At 50.3% G+C, this 25,480-nt stretch overlaps 8 protein-coding genes across 8 annotated transcripts; 3 read left to right on the forward strand and 5 right to left on the reverse strand.

The window, feature by feature from the left end:
- Nucleotides 1-857: 857 nt before the first annotated feature.
- Nucleotides 858-6,868, reverse strand: Pmar_PMAR010136 (conserved hypothetical protein; the record flags this gene model as incomplete). The annotated part of the gene is made up of 31 exons (XM_002788560.1): nucleotides 858-1,031; nucleotides 1,101-1,213; nucleotides 1,261-1,355; nucleotides 1,475-1,610; nucleotides 1,666-1,777; nucleotides 2,181-2,261; nucleotides 2,311-2,392; nucleotides 2,446-2,542; nucleotides 2,589-2,727; nucleotides 2,997-3,086; nucleotides 3,131-3,211; nucleotides 3,259-3,347; nucleotides 3,402-3,456; nucleotides 3,511-3,621; nucleotides 3,673-3,788; nucleotides 3,911-4,004; nucleotides 4,075-4,197; nucleotides 4,378-4,460; nucleotides 4,523-4,665; nucleotides 4,726-4,864; nucleotides 4,918-5,045; nucleotides 5,211-5,326; nucleotides 5,378-5,502; nucleotides 5,634-5,756; nucleotides 5,818-5,903; nucleotides 5,955-6,091; nucleotides 6,141-6,210; nucleotides 6,265-6,360; nucleotides 6,597-6,689; nucleotides 6,713-6,807; nucleotides 6,842-6,868. The coding sequence occupies 31 exons, from the start codon at nucleotides 6,866-6,868 to the stop codon at nucleotides 930-932; spliced, it is 3,177 nt and encodes a 1,058-aa protein (XP_002788606.1). The 3' UTR covers nucleotides 858-929.
- Nucleotides 6,869-8,196: 1,328 nt separating this feature from the next.
- Pmar_PMAR010137 (hypothetical protein) lies at nucleotides 8,197-9,453 on the forward strand (the record flags this gene model as incomplete). The annotated part of the gene is made up of 2 exons (XM_002788561.1): nucleotides 8,197-9,331; nucleotides 9,377-9,453. The coding sequence occupies 2 exons, from the start codon at nucleotides 8,197-8,199 to the stop codon at nucleotides 9,451-9,453; spliced, it is 1,212 nt and encodes a 403-aa protein (XP_002788607.1).
- A 118-nt stretch (nucleotides 9,454-9,571) lies between these two features.
- Pmar_PMAR010138 (Glycerate dehydrogenase, putative) lies at nucleotides 9,572-10,998 on the forward strand. The gene is made up of 8 exons (XM_002788562.1): nucleotides 9,572-9,786; nucleotides 9,837-9,930; nucleotides 9,975-10,155; nucleotides 10,203-10,280; nucleotides 10,330-10,448; nucleotides 10,515-10,662; nucleotides 10,709-10,819; nucleotides 10,877-10,998. Exons 1-8 carry the CDS (start codon nucleotides 9,586-9,588, stop codon nucleotides 10,974-10,976), a joined length of 1,032 nt encoding a protein of 343 aa, XP_002788608.1. The 5' UTR covers nucleotides 9,572-9,585; the 3' UTR covers nucleotides 10,977-10,998.
- Nucleotides 10,999-11,935: 937 nt separating this feature from the next.
- Pmar_PMAR010139 (conserved hypothetical protein) lies at nucleotides 11,936-13,388 on the forward strand (the record flags this gene model as incomplete). Its single annotated transcript, XM_002788563.1, has 9 exons — nucleotides 11,936-12,080; nucleotides 12,129-12,229; nucleotides 12,275-12,339; nucleotides 12,391-12,434; nucleotides 12,481-12,584; nucleotides 12,632-12,711; nucleotides 12,753-12,858; nucleotides 12,906-12,971; nucleotides 13,245-13,388. The coding sequence occupies 9 exons, from the start codon at nucleotides 11,936-11,938 to the stop codon at nucleotides 13,386-13,388; spliced, it is 855 nt and encodes a 284-aa protein (XP_002788609.1).
- Nucleotides 13,389-14,103: 715 nt separating this feature from the next.
- Nucleotides 14,104-16,948, reverse strand: Pmar_PMAR010140 (hypothetical protein; the record flags this gene model as incomplete). Its single annotated transcript, XM_002788564.1, has 10 exons — nucleotides 14,104-14,157; nucleotides 14,201-14,282; nucleotides 14,322-14,381; nucleotides 14,426-14,532; nucleotides 15,371-15,414; nucleotides 15,460-15,567; nucleotides 15,813-15,839; nucleotides 16,055-16,117; nucleotides 16,349-16,455; nucleotides 16,812-16,948. 10 exons carry the CDS (start codon nucleotides 16,946-16,948, stop codon nucleotides 14,104-14,106), a joined length of 789 nt encoding a protein of 262 aa, XP_002788610.1.
- Nucleotides 16,949-17,379: 431 nt separating this feature from the next.
- On the reverse strand, nucleotides 17,380-19,012 carry Pmar_PMAR010141 (hypothetical protein; the record flags this gene model as incomplete). The annotated part of the gene is made up of 5 exons (XM_002788565.1): nucleotides 17,380-17,449; nucleotides 17,545-17,602; nucleotides 18,160-18,228; nucleotides 18,322-18,719; nucleotides 18,873-19,012. The coding sequence occupies 5 exons, from the start codon at nucleotides 19,010-19,012 to the stop codon at nucleotides 17,380-17,382; spliced, it is 735 nt and encodes a 244-aa protein (XP_002788611.1).
- Nucleotides 19,013-19,688: 676 nt separating this feature from the next.
- On the reverse strand, nucleotides 19,689-23,110 carry Pmar_PMAR010142 (MAP kinase-interacting serine/threonine-protein kinase, putative). The gene is made up of 17 exons (XM_002788566.1): nucleotides 22,923-23,110; nucleotides 22,294-22,436; nucleotides 22,165-22,248; nucleotides 21,976-22,120; nucleotides 21,811-21,928; nucleotides 21,687-21,768; nucleotides 21,569-21,639; nucleotides 21,422-21,513; nucleotides 21,286-21,374; nucleotides 21,169-21,239; nucleotides 20,982-21,120; nucleotides 20,730-20,941; nucleotides 20,617-20,683; nucleotides 20,452-20,572; nucleotides 20,344-20,411; nucleotides 20,179-20,292; nucleotides 19,689-20,098 (listed from the first exon to the last, which is right to left on the reverse strand). The coding sequence occupies exons 1-17, from the start codon at nucleotides 23,086-23,088 to the stop codon at nucleotides 19,769-19,771; spliced, it is 2,112 nt and encodes a 703-aa protein (XP_002788612.1). The 5' UTR covers nucleotides 23,089-23,110; the 3' UTR covers nucleotides 19,689-19,768.
- A 939-nt stretch (nucleotides 23,111-24,049) lies between these two features.
- On the reverse strand, nucleotides 24,050-24,719 carry Pmar_PMAR010143 (cytochrome c oxidase subunit II, putative; the record flags this gene model as incomplete). The annotated part of the gene is made up of 5 exons (XM_002788567.1): nucleotides 24,050-24,125; nucleotides 24,170-24,240; nucleotides 24,280-24,363; nucleotides 24,410-24,524; nucleotides 24,574-24,719. The coding sequence occupies 5 exons, from the start codon at nucleotides 24,717-24,719 to the stop codon at nucleotides 24,050-24,052; spliced, it is 492 nt and encodes a 163-aa protein (XP_002788613.1).
- Nucleotides 24,720-25,480: the final 761 nt, after the last annotated feature.

A 25,480-nucleotide genomic window follows, 5' to 3' on the forward strand; every position in this document is an offset into this window, starting at 1 on the left:
TGGACACCAGGGACTAACTCAACACATCGACTTTACCCTAGTAAATGTATCAACTCGTGTCACCACTGCAACAATGCTCAACTTCCTCGACCCACCCTTATCCGGCTGCATCGTCGAGGGAAAAGTAAAAACTCATAAGGGGAGCAAATTGTTCAGTTGTAGAGCTTGACCATGTGCTGGTCTAACACTGAAAACTCGTCTAGTCGTCTGTCGAGATGTGATGGAGTCACTGTAGCATTAGCTTCGGCTATTCTCTTTAGCGCGCGCCCGACAACTTTTGGTGGGTCTAGACCTGACCAATAGCATTCCATACATCTGCTGCCTATCACGCTGGCTTACCAAAGGCCTTTGCTCGATCAAATCTGGCCTGTCTCGAGATGCCGCAACAGGGACCGTACCTACAATGGCCAACAGCTGGTGGACGATGGTCCATGGAGGGAGCCTCACTTCAGATCGAGATCGAACTTGCGTAGTATGAGCTCCTCGACAACCTTACAGTCCGAGTCACTACTCCACGATAGCACGTTAGTATCCTGAGGTTGACCGTAGACGATACGGAATAGGTCAGGTTCAGACCATACCACGCATGTGAGACGTTCATCACTGCCTGCCGAAACTTCAGCATCAGTCTCCTCTTCCTCCTTTTTCCCCTTCCCAACACCACCATCTCCGTCCTTGTCAAAGTCGAGCCTCCTAGCCAACGAACTAGAGACCTCTCGAGTGATTGGATGGGGATTGGGACGCTTTCTTGGTCTAGGTGGCGGCATGCAATGAACTGACCATGTTCGTTATGACAAATTGATAACACAAAAAGCGTCCGCCGAGTATTCAGAAATCGGTAGCATATGATAACAGCGAGGAACTTCTATCATTAATGATGCTCTACTCCTAGCAGTATTGAATGATAAGAGACTAACCCTTAACAGCGGCTACTGTTGTTGCCGCGACGAGGGCTCCAACAGATGGCTCGCGATGATGCTGGCTAAGGCTCGACTCACTTGGGGATGAGCTGTACGTGCTGTGATACGCACCTGGCAGAGCAATCAATCTTACCACCACTTGGAGAATGAACACTAACAACAATAATAACAACAACCTACCAGATTAGGCTGTTTAGAGAGATCAGTATCTACCCTCAGCATACAGGCTACCGCGACATTCCTAGCGTTAGGACCAGATTGTCCCGGCTGAGGCGTTCGGGTCAACAGCGTTCCTAAGGGTAATTATACAAGAGCATTCTAGTAATGCTAACACGCCTACCAGCAGCAGCAATAGTGTGCACGCGACCACCGGCACCATTCGCCATGGCCTCTGGCAAAGAGATGATGTGGAAGTTGAACGCCTTACTCACATACCTAATCATGACAAGAGCACAATGGAGGTGTTCGAAAAAAGAGTACGGACCCACATAGTTACTGGCCAATATCCGACGATATCGATCAAAATGGCGAGCGCTATTGCCACTAACACTCACCCCTCATATTGAGTATGCGGCACTTTAGCCTGACTCGTGACCATCGCCTCTCTTCCCCCACTCTGCATATCCTGCCAAAACTGTAGGAACTGCTGGGCCGTGATGGCAGCCGGGGCGATGAATTTCGTTAGGACACCTGTGAGTTCAACTTGCATCATGCGCCCGCACGCGGAAGAATTGAAGATACTCACATGGTAAGGTCATAGGCAGCTGTTTCGTATCCTCTCCATTGACATCGAAGGTGACCAGGAAGCGTGGTGGCTGCAGGAAGGGCCGCAGACACTCAACTTGAATGTACTCGATCTGATATCGATCGAACAGTCAAGTTAGAGGGAGTTCCACAAGGAAATAAGTATAGTGAACCATCCTATGATGATGATGATATTGTAGCAGATAGAAACACCATAAGAGTCTTCGTCAGCTATTGCTGACCAAGGGGCGAATTCATAGTATAGAATGCCCAAAATAAGATGTGCTACGGACTGTATCTTGCAGAATTCAACGAATCTCCCAGTGAGACCTTGACGAGCGCTCTTCAATGCTACCATTGGAATTCAACTTGGTACTGCTAAATTACAGACAACAGCGGCTGTTCGGGCCCCCAAGAATGGGCTGTTGAACAACCCATTCTTGGAGGCACTCTGTAGTTTAAAACACATCAAAAAATGCAAGTATGATAAGAAAGAACTAGTAGTTACAGACTTACCGCTTGCTGTGCCGGCTCCAGTGTGCCCGGTTTCAATGCTGTTGTCCTCACTCTGAAGCCATCCGAGGGACCCGTTGGCACCTTCAACATTATCATAACACACCATTTCCTAGCGGAGCGAAGTTTTCACTTGCGTTTTGATGTTGCTAATAGTAATGTCCTCTCCCTTGTTGATGAACTGCAGTGCCAAGCGACCAATGCCATGACCATACCTATATGAGACTTCATCTCCGCTGCTGCTACCATCACAACGACGCCGCCTTACTCAGCCTTCATATTGATATGGAGGGAATTGGACTGGAAGAAACTGCCTTGATCAGATATGCACAGCTGCTTCCATAGCACTCCTGGTGGGGTCGGCCCTGAAAGACAGCAACTCTGATGTGGCTCGACAGAATAGCTGTCTACTTTCCCCAGCATCATCCTCGCTATCATCACTCTCCTCATTATCGTCACTATCACTACCCTCGCTGGGTGGGGCCGGACCAGAGGCCACCACAGGTGCCGCATTATTAGTAGTAGTAGCAACTGCACCACTAACCACGTTCTAAATAACCACAGAAGTCAACTACAGCACTAACACGGTCATTTGCCCATACCACAACACACTAAGCATTCAACCGAATAATAAGGGGCATCCATATGTCGACTACATTCCCTCCTAATAACGACTCTAATCTCAAAGTGATAATACTGTATATTTATATTCATATGTCTGTAATACCTATAATGTATATATGATGGACTAACGTAGAATATAAACACAAATACTAGGGTATAACATTTATAACATGTACAGTATACTCGTATTCTTACCAAGCCTTGTCCAGATGTATTAGTTGATAATAGCCCTTCATCCTGCTTAACATCACCTTGCTGATAAACGCCACCTTCTGCTGCTGCCGCCTATATTATTAAAATTACAATCAAACCAGCTTCGCTCCGCCTACTTCCTCTAACTGTTTTCTAGTGGTCGCTCTAGTCTTCCCCTGAGTCTTTATCCGTTGCTTCAGAGGATTATTTTCCTGTGCCTGAGCTACTGCCATCCCATCACATTCCTCATGAGTTCTCCGCTTACCTCTATCGGATAAGGTGGCATCATAGCCAGCGTTGTCTCCACCATAGAGTCGCCGCCAAGAGTGAAAAGTCGACTTAACTCACATGCACCTGTCAATCTTGCAATCTTGCGCAACCTTGCAATTCCTCAACGGTAAAACGTACGTTGCTGTAGACCGCAGTCAAGCGAATCCTGATAGTCTTCAAATATAAGCAATACCTGATATCCGACTCGAACTTCGGCTATTATTTCCATTAAAGCAGTTTCTATTACCTCATCCTTAAGCTCCTTATTCTCAGGATTTGCATTCAACAGCTTAGCATAGCACATCATTATGATACACTTAGTCTCCGCACTAGATCTGTTCATGTGCTTCCTTAGTAACTATCCAATATCGATCGCCCATCATCATCATCATCATCTTATGAGGCCTACCTGCACTATATCCAATGGCGTAGCCTTACCAGCGTTAACAAGGAAGTGGCCAAACTCGCCCATCAGGTAGGCTGCCAACTTCACTAAGGTCTCATGAGGATAGGACGCAGACTGGCCTGAAATGTAGACACATAGGCTCCCATCATCACCATTCTTATTCCAGTCGTTGGTAAAGGGACTAGTAGTTCCCTCAATGTAGCATATGAATCGCTGTGTTTTATGAATCCCATCTCCTTACAAGCTTCCATGCCTTTCTCAGCTGCATACTGTTGTACGATATCGAGTGTATCATCATCGACATCACTATTATCGAAACCAGTAACTACTTGTACCTAATACCACCAAAGATACCTAGTCCCTAGCGCACCGCGAAGATTCCACTATCAACCTCCCCCTTCTCACCACTCGGAACCACACATCCTGACTGACCGACTCAGGACTATATTCGAGCATCTTGAATACGACATCAACATACCAGGTCGGGTCAGGCGCATTGACCTCTGCTAGAATAGCTATCTTTAGTATCTAGAAAGAGTTATGCATAAACTCATAAGCTCATGCACTCACTAGGCAATAACATTAGCCACCGTAACACCATGTGGAGTACTCAAAACATGTACTCGTACGAGCCCACTTATTATTAGTGAGTCGAGAAGCGACATACACGTTGATGATGGGGATAAGCCTAGAGTGGACATCACTTACGAGTTCCTCGTGTATTCCTGCAGCAGCACTTGGCTCGCTCTCTCGGTATTTATCGATACTAGACGGAGCTGGGCGGGGACCAGCTGAAGAGAGGAGGAGGAGGATGATGCACTATAACCACAACGTGAGCGATGCTCCCGGTTACATGTGCTGGCGAGGGCCTCGAGGAGTTCATCGACGATCACTTGCCAGTTACTCGGGTTGCATATGGCATATAATAAGTTTAACGCCTGTCTCTGTATAGACGGGTCATTTTCATGCAGCTGTTTTACGATGACAGTCTTATACCTGATCGCCGATCCCAAAGGTCCCGGGTTCGATCCCTCCCAACAGCATTACTTATCGAACAAATTGAGTTGATGCACCCAGTCCAAATGCGGTCCCTTCCCTTTAGTAGCCATAGAGATACTAGCAGCCGTCGCCAATCTCGCCATAGCATCCATTCCCAAGTAACGTATATTAGCCTCCCTCGATGATATGAATCCACCTTCGATGCACACAAGCATCACTCTAATACCCTACCCTATTACGGTAGCTCACCTAGCAGCTGGACACAGGTGCGTCTGTTGTCCATGCTACACTCATCACCAAGGTGGATAATGAGATTAGTAGTTTCGAATAAGATGCCATTCTCGGCATTACAACGATTCACTCTCTCAGCATCTGCTCTATTAGAAGAACGGCTTTTCTTCAACCCCACTAAAAATGCAGCCTGTGGGAATCGAACCAGGGACCTCTACCAACAGTACCTTTCTTGGACGAGACCTTGGGGATGGACTGCTCCTGGACCTCCATCACAGCTTTTCCCAATAACTGCATTCATTGCCAATTACGATATAGGAGAAAGATAAGCTCTTACCCTCCCTAGAATCTCATTGAGACGGTATATTATACCATCATCAAAACATGTCATCACAGGGAAGAACTGCAAACATCGAAGAAGCTTCGCCTAACAGGTACAGCAAAATACCTCCTCCGCGGTTCGAACCCGGGATCTCACCTGCAGCCATGGCGCTGGCACCTTATAATAGACATAGTGACTTGGACACTCCCCTGTGACTATCGCCGATAACGCCACGACTATTCCCGATATCACAGGTGTCCATGATATCGGTGGAGTAGCACCTGCCCACCAGCATGATCAAGCCAACACTGCCTACCAGCGATACTAGTAGTACAAGAAACTAAGTACGAAACTCACGCCTGACGACCTAGTCCTCGGTTTTAAACTACCACTACTAGTAAGACCATACTACCCGACTCCAGTATGCCTCCCAATAAGCCAGTCACAGCTGTTAGCATTCCAATGTCCTTCTCGTTAGACAAAATGTCCCCTATCTTGTGCGACCACTCCTCAGCCGTCATAAAATCTTCAGGACCTGTCAGGACCCAGGCATGCATGTCTGCCGCAGCCGGAAGAATTCCCTCCTCCCCCCTTACTATCAACTTCTCTATAGAACCGCAATAAACACATACAAGCCTTTCTTTGAATGTACAAAGTAGCACTGGAGTTTTTACTCAACAAACTGAGCAAGGACAAACATGTTCCTTGCTAGTGAGCCCAGCTGTATAGGTACCCGGCGATATCTCTATAGAGGTTCTCAGCGAACTCAGATCCGCCAGTGTTAGCTATACAATTCAGCGCCAAGGCCTGTACATGCTCGTTGTTGCTAGCTATGTCTGCCTTACAAGCATTGATGATCAAACGGAGAACCTGCAAGTTCAGCCGGAGGTCCCTGGTTCGAACCCTGGTTAAGGCTTACGTCATAATTCTCCTGTAATAATAACGAGCACGCGATGTAGCCAGCATTCTTCTCACTATACTTGGTAGAACTGATAGAAGTACAATCAAACTTCCCTCCTCCCCGCCCCCCCCATCGCTACTACCTGCATAGATTAACCGCTTGTATGTGACCAAAGTCGATATCGTATCCCAACATGTACGCGTAGATCAGCTTCCACACGTACTTCTTTTTATCATACCTAACCGAGGGCTCATTGATGAGGACGAGACGCAGATCATAATCATCAGCACTAGTAGTGATAGCCCTGTCGAGAACTGCAATAAGCTGTTCTGTTCAGTAACAGGCGGAAAGCATTGTGATGGCATATTAACGTAGCGAGAGGTCACTAACACACACTAAGACGCCTGTGTCGAGCCTAGTTGGCTCATCATCACTTGATCAAGAAGTCTTTTCTAGTATCGCACTACTACTCACCCTTTGAGCGCTTTAGAACTGGCGAACTTGGTGCGTATCTTAGCAAGCTCCTTCTCAACACGTTGATTCTCCGCCTCCTTATTAGAACAATTCCTAAAGATTCCAATCAAGTCCACACACCACAGCGATGAGCAGCTATTGCCTTATGTCCGATACGAAGACAGTGAGGCCCTTCATTGAGCCACTGTTGCCTGTGGGCAGCATGGGCATACTGATAATAGGAAGTGCACGTACAAAAAAACTACAAGTGTAAACTGGATGTAACGCGACATAGGAACCCCGGAGTTCTGAGGTCCACTAGTTGACTGCCATCCTTGAAATGAAGCGCTCATAAAGGTCACGTCAAAGCAGAAGCCTCCGCCCCCTCGGGGTGAGGAATAATCGCAGAATAAATTACGGGCGCGCGCGAAGAATCTGAGCGGAGCGATGCGCATTTTAACTTTTTCCCTCGGAATAGTCGATCCGACCGCATTACGAAGATTGTTGCTATCTTCACTAAAAGTCGGCAATGATGTAGGGAGAGTAAGTGAATGTTCGATCCATGTCTAAGGTGAGCGGAGCAACGCACTTTGTGACCACTATAACCCACTTCCTCGAAGTCTCGAAAAGGGCGACTTTAGGGACTCTAATTGAGTAAAACCAGTGAGCGTTGAGATGACCGTGGGTGTGGTCGGCCTGGTTGCACACCATTTTAGCCAATGATGCCAGTTTGTCATCATACCGAGGGTTCTTCAACAGCTGCATTATGCAGCTGCTGAGGAACGATATAATCACACGGCAATGGTCGAGTACTCTGAACACCTTAATGGCCACATCAAGTACGAACCCCTTCGATGGGAAGTGATGCCTCGATTGACTCGAGAGCCAGCTTTGACAGTGTCACCAATTGGTGGCTCGACATACCACCTTGGTGGTATACATACTGTAGCAAGTATAGTGAGAGTATCACTCCCATCTCACTCTGATGTATTGTACAGCTCAAAGGCGGGAGTCACCCAGTAGTACTCTCGACGCCTTATACGCCCTGCCGCGCTATCATTTGCTCGACCATCATCAACCCTTCACACTCCTACGTTACTTTCACTCTTGTTATCAATGTTAGCTTATTCACCCTCAAGTCGTCGTGTTGGTTCATAAAGGATGTTCCGGACACCACTTCGTGAAATATCAGTAGTCCATTTTGCAGTCTAGCTAGTAGACAACACTAACACAGGTCTTCTTCGTGTTATGATGTTTTCGGTAGTTGCCATTATCGGTGATGTTACAGGAGTTCGATCACCGCGATCGGGGTACTACGACTTCGTCTCAAGTGAAGATGTTATCGCCTCCACCTCTACCCAGGATACCCGAGAGTATCTTTGAGAATCTTGAGGTCGATTCTGGTCGATCTCGGGATAACGTATCATGTGGATGGAGTTGCTGTGGAGGCATCGTGCTCATCTTACTGAGTTTTTGGGTGCTCGGATGGAACGAGGCTACGAACTCTCCCAGGGAGAACTCCCTAGCTTACGCCTTCCACAACGCCCGTAACGCTTCCTGTGACTACGTCGACGAGGCTAACAATGGGCACCTAGTCTGGCTCAGCTGCCCAGTCATCAGCATGCCCCGACTAGCCCAAGATGCCCCTCCTGCTATTAGGGCCGTCTTCAGTGAGGCCGCCCTAGAGCTCCGAGGGACCGAACTGGAGTGGTGGGCGGAGATTCTACAGTGGACTGAGAGGGAGCTTTGTCGAGGGTCCTCTTCGAGAAGAAATAGATGCCTCTACAGCTACCATCAGGATTTCTATCATTATGATGTGGACCCCGCTGATTTCCATTGTGTCACTAAAATGGGGTCGGGTTGCTCACAAGTGGCCCCATCCGAGCGGCCGCGATCCAGACTGGCTCAGCTTGGCCCTCCTGAAGTGTTGCATGGTGTGCTCCGAGCTCCTGCTGGTTCTGTGACCATCGGCAATCCAAGAAATGGCTACAGTCTGAGCTCAGCATTGATATCACAGATCAACTCGAAGGCTGAGATACAACTGATCGATGCTGATGGTGCTGCTGCTTTCCTCGGTGTTGCGGATCGTCAACTCCATATCGACCTCACCAGCAACCAGTCATTTGCTCAGACCTTCGTGGCCAGCCCTAGACTAGGTGACCTCCGTCTACGAGTCACGGCCTCTACCACAGACTTCGTATCAGTCATTGCCAGGCAGGAGCCTGGTGGTCGACTCGGTCCTTATGTGATACCAACGATACGCCCAAGCGAGCCCATCGAGTGGCTTGCTAGTGGTCATCATGGGCATCTCCAGTCGCTACTCCAGCATCACAGTCGCGACGACGTAGCATGGTTATGGCGGTTCCTTGGTATCCTATCTATGTGGCTTGGGACTGCTCTACTTCTATCTCCTCTGGGGGAGGCCGAGCCCTCTTGTATGGCCCTCCTCTGTGTTGCCTGCTTTGCTGGAGCTGTCATCTCAGCCCTTCTAGCGACCATCGGGGCTACTCTGTTCGCCTCGCTGCCGATCGAGCTCCTCCTGGCCGTTATCGGCGTGGCTGCTGCTTTCTTCGCATGGCGGTCCTATAAGGCCCCTTGGTTCGGTCGGGCCCATTATTATGAGTACTACTACGGTGATGACGCATCGAGCGTCGAGATGCCCCTTGTGGGAGGAAGGGAATATGATGGTGACAGTTGGTTTGAACGACGACTGGACAATAGATGCATCGACTCTGATGATGACGAGATTGACAAAAGTAGGTTGCTCTCGGTCTGTCACTGAAGTGAGTCATTCGTATCAGTTGGAGCCCCAAAGGATGTGTATTTGGGTCGGCAGGCGAGGCCGTCTCGACAGCTCCGTCATGACCTCCGTGAGTGAAAGTGTGTATTAGCCCATCTTTAAATTTGACCACATGTAACGCTTTTTCCGTCTATACATGATCACCATCCTGTCGAGTTAATCTAGCGACAGGATGAGTAGTTGTTTATTAGTTAACGCTGTATTTCAAAGATGCTCACACAAGCATTTATCAATCCTTGGTCACGAAGATTGCTCACGTCAGCGGCGTCGTCCATGGTCCCTCGTATGGTGGCTCTCGATGCAGCCACGTTGAAGTTGCCTAGTGATGCTTGGTCACGTCTCAGTACTCTAGGGGATCTGAACCTCTATGAAGATACCAAGACACCCGAAGAGGTTATTGAGAGAGCTAAGGTAATATTCAACATTTATTGTTCATACCACTCCTTTTCCAACTCTTCCAGGACGCCGATATAGTCCTCACCAACAAGGTGCCTCTTGGTCGTGATGTCCTCAGCGCTTTGCCATCATTGAAAATGATCAGCGTTATAGCAACAGGTCAGCTGTCGAGTGCCCTTCGTGGGCTCATGTACCATTATCAGGCTATGACATGATTGACATTCGCTGCCTCCAGCCGGGCCAAGTCGTCTCCAACGTCCCTTACTACAGCACCAACTGTACAGCCCAACAGACGGTAGCCCTAATACTAGAGCTATGCAATAGTGTTGGCGTGCACAACACTGCTGTCCATGCTGGGGAGTGGAGTAAGGAAGGCCTCTTCTGGTGAGCCTGCATCTCGTTGAATCCTGATAAAAGACAGTCGTTGTCAGGTTCCGCAAGCACGAGATGCTAGAGTTGGGTCCTGATGTCACTATCGGCATCGTAGGCCTTGGGACCATCGGGACGAGGTGCGCATGAGCATTTTGGATGCTCCCTATGCAGGGTATCCCCTATCAGAGTATACGAGCTCTTACGACCGTTTGGGTGCCAGTTCTTGGCCTGGTCACCAGACTCTAGGAAGGAACTGCCACAACTGTCTTATGCCAGTGACATCACAGAGTTGTTCCAGAAATCAAGTACTACTATATCTCGACATCCACTAGGCGTTCGAACTTTGTCTGCTCGGAGTCGATCATCGTCAGATCTGGTAACGCTCCATTGCAAGTTGACGCCACAGAACTATGGCTTCGTGAATGGGCCACTCCTCCATCGAATGCAGCCAGGGTCGATCCTGGTCAATGCTGCTAGAGGAGCCCTTGTCAATGAGCAGGACCTCGCCGATGCCCTCAAGTGAGCTGCTGCTGCCCATCCGCCCTTCATATCACGTATCATTCAGCTCGGGCCAATTGGCAGCTGCTGCCGTCGATGTCGTGTCCCACGAGCCGATCTCCGATGACAACCCTTTGTTGCGGGCAAAGAACTGCATCATAACGCCCCACATGGCATGGTAGGAGAGCACGAGGAGGAGGAAGAAGGGTGTGTTGACTAGTCTGGTTTTTATCAGGACATCTCCTGAAGCGCGTCGTCGTTGCCTCGAGATCGCCACCAGCAATGTGGAGGCGTTCCTTAGGGGCAGTCCAGCTCACGTCGTGGCATCTGGTTGAGTATAGGCCCTGCTGTATAGGCTGATTTTAATCAATATTCTCATTTGTTGTTTCATTCCATTGTTATTGTTGGTTTGGTAAATTATGGGCGTCAACGGAGTGTCACCAACTTGTAAGATTCGAAGGGTCATCATCACTTTGTTGTCTACCTGTGTCTAGGGTTGCTGTATGAGGCATCTCTCGCAGCCATTATTATTAATTCAGCCATTACTCGTCATTCCATCTCGGCCAAGTCCTCGGTGCCGCTGGCCTTCCTTTTGGTCTTTATCACACTGAACAGTGGCTATCCAGTGCGGGGGCATGCCCTAAAGGGCTCCTCCTCTCGGTCGCTGGTGCTTGGGGTAGTGAGGCTACGGACTGTGTATGTCGTATAACGTGTCTTTATGCAGACGCCGGATACTACCACAACAGAAGAACCTTCCGATAGTGCAGTTCATGCAAGTCAAAGCACTTTCCATGAGACTGAGATGGCTCGACTATTGGACATCGATGTAACTCGCCCCATGAAGGTAGGTCTCTGGTTCGATCCCGGCATGTGCCATTTTTCTCTTCCTCAGTATGTTTCTGCTGAGATCCTACGAGTGGGATACAAAGGGCACACCCTATCAGAGCCCTTCGCCAAGTACCACACCTGTCCCATCGCCTCGACGGTCATAGGAAAGTCTCAGGTCCTCTCTGCCAGCCAACCGCTACGGCGACATGATAGTGCCCGACACGCTCCTGCAGGGCAACTCCCCAGCTTGGGAGATCTGGCCTCACTCTGATGGCAAATCATCGGAGATTTTGTGAGCACGAGACTCTTTAGGGTTCGGCAGTACTACAGTGTGAAGGTACCAATTCCATGAGAGCAGTAGCCCCTGCGTTCAATCAGTAGTGAAGGAAGCCATGACACACATATCGATGGCAGTGAGTCCCGATTCGAGGCGCAGGTTCGAATCCCAGGCAAGACATCTTGATCCATGCAGGCACCATGTGTCAACTTCACGGACGTAAAGACGAGCGGCAATCCTTCCGGGGGTCAAGTCCTTAACATCAGTGCTGATGACAATGGATGCTACGCCTCTCTTGGCTACTCGACCGTCCATAAGAATGTCATCAACATCGGTGAGCTGATGTTACTCCTGATCATCGGCAAGAGCCCCTCGCCATCAGGTCGTGGCTGCATCAACGTTAATACGGCATTCCACCTATTGCTGCACGTCGTGGGTGTAGCCCATGAGCACCAACGACCGGACAGGGCGGAGTATATTGAGGTAAGCTCTCGGCGGCTAGGGTCGCGGAGGCGTCCTCACGTGTAGGTCGATGAGAGCAATATCGATGGTGTGATACAGCCGAATGGGATGGAGATGAAGATGAACTTCCAGTGAGTGTCTAGGCACTCCGTCCAGTAGTGGTATCATGGATCGACTTTCAGGCCCTTCGATGGAACGGGCACAGTATGGGAGGAACAAGTGCGAAGTAGGCACAAACCTGTCACGCGCCACAAAATTACATCATTCTTCAGCTGTGCCCTATGACGTGGCCAGTGTCAGTCATGGGGGAGCATGTCACTATTCGTTCGGTCGTTTTAGAGAAGGGAACTGTCCGGAGACTCTCATCCCACGGAAGGTGGGCCATCTGAGGGGCCTCAGCCATCAATGCGCTCATGTGGTCAGGTCTTGGGGGAAACAGCAGGAGAGGTTATCGGCAACCGAGCATTCCTTACAGCTCATGACATCGCTCTACTTCGGATCATGTACGACTGATGTAGATTGTAGTAGCTTATCTCGTTAATAGGTACGGGTGTGGTGATGGACATTATCGTAATGGAGAGGGACACATGGCGGCCGCCTCCAATATTGTGTATGACATATCAGGGAAGGCGCTATCAGAGACTGTGACGGTAGGGGATGGAGAGATGTGTGGGAAGTGGTGAAGGAGTGGTAACAGGTGCTCAAAAGTTGCATGCTCGATGATCAAGCGACTTTCGATTGGGAACCAGAAAGGGAGGCGAAAGTGAAACCAACAGATCCACCAACAACCACAACAACCACCACCACCACAACAACAACAACAAAAGCACCGGAGACAGCGGCGCCAGTAGAAGCGCCTACAACGGCTTTACCAGCAGAAACAACACTGGTTCCCGAGGACGGGGAAACAGTGGCAACAACAGAGCCACAGGAGAAGGGGACTAGTGCCGTGAAAATCGCCATTGCTGTGCTCTTTTGCGTCCTTCTGGCAAGTTTTGATGCTGATGAAACTCGAAGTAAGACCTTTGTTCTTTAGGGTGCAGTTGTTGCCTATGTTGTCCTGGACTGGTGGGCCCCTGAAGAGCAGGCGAAGGCGAGCGTCAAGCGCATCACGCATCGTGGAGGTAAGGAAAGTGACGAATTATTAGAAGGAAGTGAAGTATTACCGCATGAAGAGTGACGGCATGATGTTATTATTAACCCGTTGTTGGCATTGATCATGATTATCATAGTGTGTTGTGTTACGAAGTATACTATATACAGAGACCCACAGTGAAAGAATGATTTGATACATTGATAGGATATGTGTATTGGATAGTAAAGTGATCACTAATTGTTACTCTGTCGTAATATTTGAGTGCAATCATCACATCTTCGCAGTAGCGAGAGAACCTTATGCACGTTGAATGGTTCAGATGGATATTGTATGTCTAATCGGGCTCTCCGCTTAAACCCTAATCGGTATTGCAATGAACAGCAATCCCAATCCATGCAATTACTCGGGCCACAGTGTGGATCGAATAACACTCCACAGACTCCATGGCATGCACATGATAAACCAAAGTCCCATAGTATAGATGAGAAGCCCCTTAATATTGATGATGATGATACGTGTACCGTGCATGTTACAATACGACGATAACTAGTCATCGATGATAGTGGAACGGTTGAACAAGATGACAGCTTCACGCCATCATTATATGGTACTCTCGTCACCTAAAGCTTCTATCAAACCAATATGTCCATTGACAGAGCTCAACTGATGATGATTCCGGTCAAGGCATGCAGATGTTGGACTCCTCATCGAGGACGCTACCGTCCACTTCAGCATCCGGCGAGCAATCCACAAATACATTCTCTGCCACAATAGAGTACAGCAAAGAGGGAGGGGTCGGTTACGTGCTACCAGCCTTGATGTTTTGTTTCATCTTCTGCTTGTAAGTATATATCTGACACGCACCTCGAGCCGTGACCATAGGGAGGTAAGCCAACCTCTTCATCAAGCAACTCGTCAAATCTCCAATTGCCGGTGCTGCCTCGTCGTCCTGTCTTGTCATTAATTCGGATGTAATCCCTAAGATAAGTCACTGCACATTTACCGCCGAGGCCCTACTTGAAGGATTGTGTGTTGGGCGGGTCCAGCTGTCCCGAAGCTACAATGTCGCCGAATATCCTATACCATCAATAGCACACTTCCCAACATGAAAGACATCTTACTGTCCAATATCACACCCTGGTATCCTGTCACCAAAGATGCTGTCCGGGTCGGTATTGGATTGGGCCAATACCATCGACTTCCACTCCAAAGACCATGCGGGGATGTGCTACAAGATACGCTACGCACAGCGAAGATTTCAGATTGCGTCGTTGCCTTCCGTCTCGCATCTTCTGAATGCTCATCAGTGTCCTCATCGTATTCCGAGATTGGATACCTGACCAAATGCTGCTTGGCTGTCCGCACATTATCAGGCATTCCCTACTGGTCATCAAGCCTCGGTGGGGAGTCCAAACTCCTCAGCCGTTTCACCTAGGAAGTGCGAATGGTGCGGTACGAGACGGTATTTGGAAATAAACAGCAGCAGCAGCACCTTTCCGCCTGTTATGGTTATCCGATGCTGAGCCGTATTCTTGCTCACAGTAGTAGAAAGGAGAACACGCCGTCCAGACCCCACATCCTCAGAGGAGGCTGACACGAATTCCCTAGGTATAATATCACCAAGCCCGCCGAAGGAGCCGATCGACTCCACGGCTATACCCGACTTCCTCACTGCGACGAGATGCCCAAACGAATGGTGTCATTCTCACACAGTGTGGTACAACATGCTCGCATAGTCAATGGTCAAGTACATGTGTTGCTACGAATTTCCTCGAAAGTTCTGAGAGGAAATTTGGAGAAATTCTTGTTGGCACACTTCCACACAAATTCGTATGTAAGCCTCTATAATCAGTGGGGAACCTCTTGAGCTCAGCTGAGGAAAGCGATTATATATTCCAAAACTGTTGCTCACGTTTGTTGCAGCTGCCATCACTCTGTGCGCTCCCTGTCGGCGGTATAGGGGTCGAGAAGACCTTGGAGACCTCGTACTCACTAGGTAGACTCTCTGAGGAGGGCCTACACCACAGTCCGAGCGGTAGAGAGCACCTACCAACGGCTCTCCGCACGTCTAGGTCCATCCCTCCACCCTTCTGGCCGGCAATAGGTGACACTGACAACACCCCCTCTGCCCCTATCGCCTCTAACAAGCACTGACCATTGTCATCATTAGTCTCCATCATCTCGGCTATACTCTTCCTCCCCTTAGCCCATACAGGCGTTGGAGGGTCGTCTACCCCTCCTGGAGTCGCATCAGGAAAGTAACCTGTGTGCAGAGGTGCCTCCCCACACATACAGTTGATATTGATGATGAGTAATATGCCCCGATGTATCATGCAATCCGTTGAATAAACGCCTCGAATAATAGCTGCCCTCCTCCACACAATAGGGCGACGAGCCTTCCACCGAAGGCTAACACCGACCCCCATTCCGTCTTGTAGAGGATCCACAACGGAAGAGTGTATACAGGAATATTCATTCGAAAGCCGAGATAGATACCATACTGCTCACCTCTCTGCATCTGCCGTTTCACAGAGGCTGACATCGACGTTGTAGTATTGGTACGGGTCATCTGCCGAGGACCGGAGGACGAATGCTTCGTAGTCTGCCCTCCAGAATGTCTCTCTCACTGCCCACCACTATTCACCTCGAATTTGCTCGCTAGATCCTTCACTCGAGATCGCTGCGTATCGTTGCTGTGTGGACCAGCAGTAGCAGTAGAGCACTAGAGAGAACACAATAGGGTCGCCTACAGTGTAGTAAATAGTACCGACGACTGGTCCCCGATGTTGAATACTGAGTGGTTGCCGATCGACCTGAGAAGGGCGGATACGTATCCCCATGCCTCATTACTGCATCTACACGCCCTTACAGTAGCTTGTCCCCGGGAGAGCGTGGGACCGTTGCGGAGGGCACTGCTGTGGTAACCCCCTTGGACAGGTCTTCACTCTCATCATTGACACTAGAGCAGCAGAGGGAGTCTGGTGGCACCGAAGGTGGCTCTAACAAATGCTGCTGATGATGAGTGGAGCGGTGGTGAAGGGTACCCTTATGATGGTGTAGGAGGGGTGCTGTCATAACCGATGGCTTGCTAGGGATGGGGACTCCTCTACTCTCCAGCCATGATGGTATTTCAGCAAGTATGTCCTCTAGACTGAGATAGAAGGAGTGCTAGTGATAGTACAGGGCCCCACCACCACGAGGACGGGGACGGGTGGTAGGTGTGAAGACGGGCGTTATAAACGACGGAGTTATATACTTGCCTGCTCACGAGAACGTGAAAAAAACTCATGGAAGGTATCCAACAATCGTTACGACATCCATGGGATTCCCCAAACCCCCACAGAGGACCTCATATACTCGGCCCTAGGACAGCAGTCCTATCGACTTTGCTTGATGGGTTGTTTCTCCACAACCTCCCGTCCGTTTCCAAAGCTACCCTATTCAATATTATGTCCCAACGCTTTGAGCCACGCCGGGTGTCGAAGACTAATACGGTACGATGCTTACCATTCATCCGCCTCTTTCATGCAAGTGGTCAACTCCGATTCCAATGCCATCACTCCAGCATCACCAGCGTCCGCTAGGCAACCGAACATACCGGCTAGATCCACTCTTCTCGGCTCTGGAGAGTCGCGAAAGGACATTAGAGGATACAACACGGCACCAAAAGAAGCAGGATTATAACAACCCTTACGATCCATGATACCACGCCCTAGTGAACCTACTTCACTTCATATGGCCGTACTCCATATATAGACCAACACCAAGGACAAGTTAGCATGATGAAATGCCGAAACTAAGGCATGCTCAGGAAGAGGCTCATACTAGTCGTAGCATGTAGGTGTAGACTCCTCACTTGGCGGGAAGAGCAACCCCCCCTCGTAGCGACTTGGGGGCGTATCACAATATGGGGGGATTGGCAAAAGAGAAGATTCAAGAAGGAATCGGGGGCATACCGAGGTAGAGGGGAGGAGCCCAAACTCCCCACTGGGCGAAGTGTCGTGCTTCTGACTCATCTGAGAGAAATGCCGTCACTAAGGATAGAACCGGATACCTTTGGATGGGTCTACCTCGCTTACGTGCGCTCCCACACCACCATCACTTCATGATCCTTGCAGGGGACATTTCCTGCCTTGTTCACAGTACTAAAGGTATCGACACAATGAACTCCTTACATTGAAGAGGGCTACGTGTATGGCACACTGCCATCCAACACTACCCATGTAACGTAGCATGTTACCTAGGAACCCATGAGTTGGGTGGTCGTGTATGAGATGAACCCCCCAGAGCTACAGCAACTGAATTAATCCACACAAGCTACGAATATCGGTCATCGAAAGAGCAGAATTGATGACATAACGAGTTAATAGGGTATTCACTGATGGGGTACGACATAACGAGTTAATATGGTATTCACTGATGATGGACGATATTGGTGCGGAATGATCACTGATAACGAAGAGGAAGCCTATCATCCACAAGCGGTAACTCTTCGCTGTCTTGTGGATTATATAAACTCTGTTTACTCAGTAGTTAATACTCCATGGTAACATAATAAGCGTCTTCACACATCATCTTATACTGCAAGATCTGCCACGAATCTTCCTCGACGTGATTCACGCTCCTGAATGAAAACACAACTCCCAGCGGAACGAACGTGTGACAGAAGCTGCGACAGTGTCGTTGAACTATTCACACGTCAAACAGCAGCTTCCCAACAGATGGCGCCACCCAACGGTACTTGCCATCCCTCAGCTACTTCCATTGGTGAGGAATCGGAGAGGGCCCACGAGGCTTTGCTGCTCCCAACACTGTGATCTGATACCAATCCCTGATACCTTACTCGAGATGCTACATGTCGTACCAGCAACATCCGATGATGTACTGGGGCTTGGACAACGAACTGCACTATCTTCGGAAACCCCTGAAACCGTGAAGAACAAGATAGAAACACATTAGCACTTTCCCAAACAAAAAGATCAAACATACAGTGACGACACTCTCAGAGGAGTCCTACCCTGGTCAGTAGTGTCTTCGAGCAGAACTGCCAGCTTGAGGATGAAGACTGTGTCCCCAGTAGAGGACCTCACTATCTCCTCAGCAAAGCAATCGAATAGACCGATCATGCTCGTCTCCTTGGTCACCTTCCAAGACTTCCCAACCTTATCGTAACACAGAATAGCTGTTGTACGGTCGGTGAGCTCCGACCACACGCTCGCTGTCTTCTCCAGTACCACGGCGAGAGATAAGCCCTCAGGATTAACAGAAGGGCTCACGAAGCACTCTCCATTGAACGTCACTTGATAGCGATAGCGGGGCTCCTTCTGATGCATCACCATCTGCGTGCTTGTGACGATGCCTTGGTGTGCATCCGAGGCGGCTTGTGGAAGAAGAGGAGGAGGAGGGCTTGGGATACTGCCCTCGGGGAGAATGGTCACATCGAGAATGAAAAAAGTACATCGGCCAATATCATCAAACTTGCGAGCAAATTTAGCAAAAAGTGGGAGATTGTGTTAGTTGAGGATATCACAAAACTTCCCCTCTCCATCGTAGCATACAATAGAGTACTTGGTGCCGGCAAGCGTCGGCCACTCCTTCTCAATGACGCGGGTCAGATGACCATTATCGTATTCTGACAAGCGTTGTTCAGTCGTGATGAACTCTGAGCCATAGGTGACTCTGTAGAGATGGAGTTCATCCAGAGGCATAACAGGAAAAATGTTGTAACTTGCGAACAAAAATACAGATTTTCAACTTCTACAATTCTCGTAGGCCACAACACTGCTACTCAATATTTGTTGACTCCAAACACTCTTGGGGACGAGCGTCGCCACGATATTCCTTCTCACGTATACAAAGTTGTCTACGGTACGCGATGCTCCACATTCCACATGAAGCAATCGATGCTACAATCTCAGGTGAGATGGCCAATTCCATTCCGTCCCGCCAACGGCCAGCCCATCCCCTTAGCCCCGCTTCCGAGCCAGCTGTAATCATCATTGCCCCCCATATGGCTATGCTGTATATCCTGGCTTTAGCACCTTTCTCAACCTATGGGGAATATTCGCTCAGCATAGCATAGCTACTCCCCAGTCCACCAAACCTCGATACTATCCACACCGTGGGTGCTCGATGCTAACTATGTGTTCTCAGCCCATCTCAGTATACATCCAAGTACACGGACAACTATGCGCTGAAATCCGAGGTCTATAAAATAACCGCCGAAGTTTCTCTAGTAGTATCGGTTTCGGCAAGCTCTCCAACTCAGCTATACACATGCCACTCTTTGACCATGCTCCACAAAGAGATAGAAGTTTACATTCTCGCTGTCAACACAACAGAGTACTGCAATTTAGTGAAGTACTGTGTACTCGAGGATGACGCATGCATGGGAGTTGATTACACTGCATTTGATCAGCGATATACGAGTTTTCGAGTTGGATTTATATATAATAGTACGCCTCTCAACCACGACTACTCAGCCTCAGCCCTCTGCCCAAGACCGGAGGGGACAGTGCCGTCCTCCCTGGCCCCGGCATAGGGCTCGGCCATCTCTGCTCCATAGGGCTGCCCTGGATAGACATAAAGCTGGGCGATCTGCTACGAAGAGCAGCAGAGCCACTCCCCACTAGAATGGGTGACTGGCCGCCCGATGTGACACGATAGTGAACAGTGCGGCCAGTAGCATCTGGGGAGTAAGCTATCGTATTAGAGTTCACACGACCAGACTGTTGTTGTTGATGATGTACTGAAGGTGACGGTAACAGGCGTGGGGAGGGCGATCGAGCTCGAGCCTAACAAAGCGTCAGCTATAGTATATCTCGCCTACTACTACTACTACTACTACTACTACTACTACTACTACTACTACTACGTTCATGGTATCGACCACAGTCGTCCATTTTGGTATTGATGAGAAGGGCACTCTCTGCGGGGGAGGGGAAGGGCTCCGAGATAGACGAGTGTGATAGGCGTTCAAAGCAATCGCCTGGCGAGGACAAGAAGGTGACTACTCCCCATCGCCATCCAGTCCCCTCACATCTGCGAGTCGAGGTGATCGTGGTGACACGAAGCATGGAGTGGATCCATACAATGGGGAGTTGACAGCTAAGCAACCGAATCATAGGAATAAGCAGTAGAGCCTTACGACATCTACTGCCGACTATCCTCGCCGCTGACGGATGTCGTGTATCGGCGATGTTCCTGTCACCCTCGTTCACGTCGTGAGCGATCGGCCAATGGGTGGCAGAAGATGCCAGTCGGGAATTCTATAGAATGGGGTAGAGGCAGGAGAGGGTACGACCAACCCTACGCTCCTCACGCTGGCCATGCTCGGCCTGGAGTCCATCCTGTGAGCCCCCGACACCTGCTTCGCTGACCTATGAAGAGGCGGCCTTACCGTACACATGGTAGACCTCACATCACCTCCTAGAAGATCCTATACTGGTCCGGTTAACACTATCAATGGACTCAAGACGGGGTCCACGTAGAGATGTCCTCTGGGACTCTGTAGTGGTCGAGGTAGTGGAACCCGTCCTCTCACGAACCGTCTCAGCCGATGCTTCCACCACTGTGCCACTGTCGCTAGGAACATTCGTACTGGCCCCTCTACTGGCCGTGCCCAGCCGAGCACGTATCTGAGCACACTGGTGGCACTAGGGAGGTGATGCTCACTACCTTGGCAAGCATCTCCCGCTCCTCAATGACGAGATGACTGGGTGCTGGCCATCGACCTGGGCTAGGCTTGTCCACGAACCAAGGATGGTCCAATACACGATCCACACTCAACCGTTGCCGAGGATCGAGCTGCATGAGCCTGACGAGCTGAGCGTAGCCGTACAGCCTCAACCAGGCCCGACCCTACTTGAGTATCAAATCCTTGGCCTGTCGAGAAAGGTGTCGGGCGCCCTTCCTCCTAAAGAGCTGTTCCACGTCCTAAGTCCGTGTAGTGAGCAATCTCTGCATACTGCTAAACCCCTACCCCAGTGGAGAAGGCGATCCAGTCCTTATCCCCACTATGAGGGTCCGCCGTCTGGAAGAGGCTTCTGGCAGTGAGAAGGTAGAATATACCTTGAGGGCCATCAACACTCCCCTCTCCCTCAGCCCACCCTCCCTACTCCAGCCGAGGCACCACGAGTCAACAGCTGTGGCGATGTAATCCCTTCTGGAGTAGAGCTCAGGGGGCCGGAAAGACTTCCCTAGGAGGCCTCTAGGGGGAAAGCCATCGTACAATACAATGCCACAAAGGCTCCCATGGACCCCACTTGAAGTGTATTGGTTCTTCCCTTCCATGCTTGTCTACGGTGAACTCAGTGGCCTGCCCTGGGTCACATATCTAGACCAAAACTAGGGCACGCTACGACCAGCACCACCATCGCCCACCTTAACAGTATAGTTGCCTGATTCTGGCTCAACAAACAGTAGCATGTTCTCCAGTGACACATCCTGTAGGGCCAGACCGTGGCTGATAGGGAATTCGACTACCAGTGCAGCAGCCCCACACTACCTATGTAGATGGGCTATGCCTTGGGCCGCCTCCGCCACCACACACTTCACTATCTTCTCCTGGAACCCACTCTCGGTAGCATTCGAGATCTCCTTCAGTGCCTCCAACAGATCCCCTCCTGTGAGCAGCGACACCAACTCATATACACAACCCCGGCCCCGCTACCTCGTGCCAAGGGTGACGCCAGGTAATGGCAATGGTCATCTTCCGAGTGGTCCAGCAGCTCAAGGATATAATGATTACCCCTCATCTTAGACGCATATGTCACCTCCGACAGCGGCATCTCACACAACTCGACATTTCGATGACCCTAAGAGGGGATCAGCCTACTCCAGGGGGCCCTCGAGGTCCCACCCTAGCCTCCCTCTGCATCTTGGCAAGCTCCCTCTTGTGCAGTACTTTAACTGCATAGTCCCTGCCAGACTTCAAGCCCCTAGCCTGAGGTCGATTCCCTCGATACCCCTCCCCTGCCACCCATCCTACCCTATAGACACCCCCAAACAAAGCAGACTGCAGCTGCTCGATTAGCTCGTACACCTCCCCAGCCGAGCCCTTAACGTAAGGTCCTACAGCGGCTCGTCCCGCTACCGGCAATGTTGGGCCTCCAACCCTTGCGGCCTCTCTCACTGAGACAACTAGCATGCATAGTCAACATCTGAGCTGCCCTGTCCACTATAGATGGGCAGAATTACGTTACGGGTCGCTACGGCTCACTTTTACGATTACGCTTACCGTACCGTAAAATTACGGCGCCGTAACGGGTCCTACGGATATGCAGAGGACAAAACGAGGATTGATATAAACAGGAAGCTACATAAATCAATTTCATGTGAATGCGCATCCGTAGACAAGGCCGGCTTGGCAGTTCCGGGCCAGCCTGGGAGTAAGACGGACGGAATTTACAAAGGAGACGAGTGGTGAATGCGAAACCAAATGTTACTCTCTCAGCGGTTCGGTCGAATCCGAGCCACAAAAAATGATCGTGGAGTGCATTAGAGCGAATGTTTCCGGCACAATTCTAAAAAAGCAGTTCAGCACCAACCGTAAAGTGCTTACGTTATACGCACCGTAAAGAAACGTTAGACTGCCCACCTATACTGTCCATCACTCACCAGGAGGGGGCCGGTAGCTGACTGGCCGTACAGTGGGCGGTGGGACACTCCCAAAGGGCTTCAAGGGAGGCCCGAATGGATGTAGCTGCATCATCGAGGCTGAGTTGTGCAGGACGAAGGTTTGGGGACGAGACGACGGAGGGGGAGGAGGAGGAGACAATAACATAGTATACACAACAATGTTCGCGACGGAGAGGGGAACTGACCTCGATAAAGTTAGTGATAAGGGAACCCAAAGCAGAATTATATAAGACCACTATGATAAGGAATCATGCTCTATGGGCCTTACAGCGCCAGCAGCCCCCTACGCACAGCCTCCCCCACACTCCCTCTCAAGGCGAGCTAGGTTCAGAGACATGGCATGTCACGATGTGATTCCTCCTCTTGTTCTATCCATCATTGGCGTGTACTCATCCCATGCCCTCGTTTTCCGAGGGTCCCGCTGTTCCTCCTCGTCCTCCTCCCCTGCCATCCCCCACATCACTCACTCTGTCTTTGGAAGTGGCCCCCTGCTCGGGAGTGCACGGCCCAATGAGCATACTGACCTGAGCCACTGTAACCAAAAGGTGACCCCACAGCTACTCTCACAGCCCCCTTCTGTCGTAGGAGAAGTAGTCCTTCCACAGACCATCAACCCACCTCCCTCCTCCTAGTAAGGGGCCTCACCTGAGCCTCCACGTCGCTCTTCTCTGCTACACTGCCTGTTGGCACTCACTAACACCAATTAGACAGACCAGCACAGTCGGACCAGTGGCCGCCCACAGCAAACGTACCAGGTTCAAGGAGGCCTCCTGAGCTTCCGCATTCCCTAGGTCCATGAGCCCTATCTGGGCTCGTCGGACTGCTTTCGAAGCCCGACTCTGAATGAGACCGAGCCTTCTCTATAAAGAAGCTCGTATAAACGGGTCAACCAAGCAAGCATTGAGCATCGCTTGAGAGCGGTTGACGACGACAGCCATGTTCCCTATCCTCATTGACGTACTCAGCAACACCAAAGCCGCCATAGTAGAGCAAACATGATATCGGCCCGGTACGGTATCTCCAGGCTGCTAGCCTCGGAGTGTTAGTAATATAAAAGGGATGATGATGGTTATAATGGTGTCAACTCCTACCCCTCTCCCCCTAGACTAGTCCTTATACCACTTCTTAGCATGAGCAGCGAAAGCCTCCGGACTAACCGCCTCGACCACGATGGGCATGAACCTAAGCCCTTCGATGGACGTGACTGTATCGTGGTAGCGGCTTACGCATGTAGGGTCCCACAGAGCTCCGAACACTGACCATAGAAGACGCCTTCACGCTGTATGAAGGTGTTGATCTGATGGTTACCTCAGGGCCGAGGGAAAGGGTAACCCACCTTCACCAACCGGCCGGGTGTAGCATCACATTTGATGCCCAGCGATGGTACTGACCATGAATGAATAACGTCAGCTCCTGTGATCTGAGGGCGGGGATAGGGTCAAGGGTCAGGGTCTACGTGGGCCTACTAGAAATCTTATGTGGGTCCGTGTAGGAACAGTAAGCCTCTTGTCGACCTCTAGCATGCGGGCCATACCTGGTTTCAAGTCCATATCCCCTACCAAGTTACTCTGGAAGGAGTACCTAATTTCGGTGATAGGGAGCTGCAGCAATAGAGCTGCTATGATGGTACCAGCTTGGAATGGGGGCACCCTCGAGGTACTTCTGAGGGGTCGGGTAGTCCTCTGGGCTCACATCCTGCAACTTGACCTCCTTCTCCTCAGCGTTGGATATGTTAGCCGGCCCGAACAGGGATCGAAGGAGATTAGTGACGGCCATCGAAATCGGTGCTTCAGGTACCTTTGCGATGCTATCTTGCGCTCCGGCCTGATCAGCCTTGCGTGATTTAAAAAAGCGCTCGCCCGAAATTACCTTAGCACGAGTGCTCACGTAGATGATAGCGAGTTGTCGGGAGCGCGTAGCGGTTAAGGAGAAGGACCTGTGGGAGGTGGACCTCATCCAGCTCTACTTCCTAGTATGGCGGAGGTAGTCATTCGAATGCTACCACCAGACGCCTTCACGGGCATCCCCTCGTTGCCCCCAGAGGATGGGCTCACTGACGTCTCTCGAGTGAGATGTGGTATAGGTGGGGACTGTTCCTTCTATGAAGCCTTTCAGAAACTGTACTACATCGTAGTGGATGCTAAATTCGTGGGAGCAGCTGAGCTACCCCGTGACCAGGTGTGACTGCCGTGGTGATGGGTGCTCGCCCTCGGTGTTCCATCTTAGAGTGTTGATGTACTCCGACTACCTCTATTACGTTGTCCGGAGACCGCGAGTTTAGTCCGCCACCTTAGCTCTCTCGAGCTTGCCGACTACGAGGGACGGAATACTTTGGTAAGCTCCAGTGGGGAGTCGTCTCTTTTCGAGAGTCCGCGCGACCCGCTTGTTAAAAACTCTCGCTACCTTAGCGTCTCGGTTCTCGGTCACAAGTATCGCATGCTTACCTCACACTGGCAGTAACGAACAAGGGCGATTCAGGAGCAGCTTACTTGGTTGAGAAGGCCGTTCCCTCTCAAGGGTACAGTCTCTCGAGCGCG

The sequence above is a fragment of the Perkinsus marinus genome (assembly GCF_000006405.1).
Source record: "Perkinsus marinus ATCC 50983 genomic scaffold scf_1104296927884, whole genome shotgun sequence".
NCBI classification, from domain to species: domain Eukaryota; phylum Perkinsozoa; order Perkinsida; family Perkinsidae; genus Perkinsus; species Perkinsus marinus.

Excerpts from the sequence above, each read along its gene's own strand:
- Pmar_PMAR010138 (XM_002788562.1), top strand. The coding sequence starts at position 9,586 with ATGCTCACACAAGCATTTATCAATCCTTGGTCACGAAGATTGCTCACG. Across the intron at positions 10,156-10,202 it reads AGTAAGGAAGGCCTCTTCTG|GTTCCGCAAGCACGAGATGC; the intron begins GTGAGCCTGCAT and ends AGTCGTTGTCAG. Across the intron at positions 10,281-10,329 it reads CTTGGGACCATCGGGACGAG|AGTATACGAGCTCTTACGAC; the intron begins GTGCGCATGAGC and ends ATCCCCTATCAG.
- Pmar_PMAR010142 (XM_002788566.1), bottom strand. The coding sequence starts at position 23,088 with ATGTTATTGTCTCCTCCTCCTCCCCCTCCGTCGTCTCGTCCCCAAACC. Across the intron at positions 21,240-21,285 it reads GGATCGCCTTCTCCACTGGG|GACGTGGAACAGCTCTTTAG; the intron begins GTAGGGGTTTAG and ends ACACGGACTTAG. Across the intron at positions 21,121-21,168 it reads GCCAAGGATTTGATACTCAA|GCTCATGCAGCTCGATCCTC; the intron begins GTAGGGTCGGGC and ends TCAGCTCGTCAG.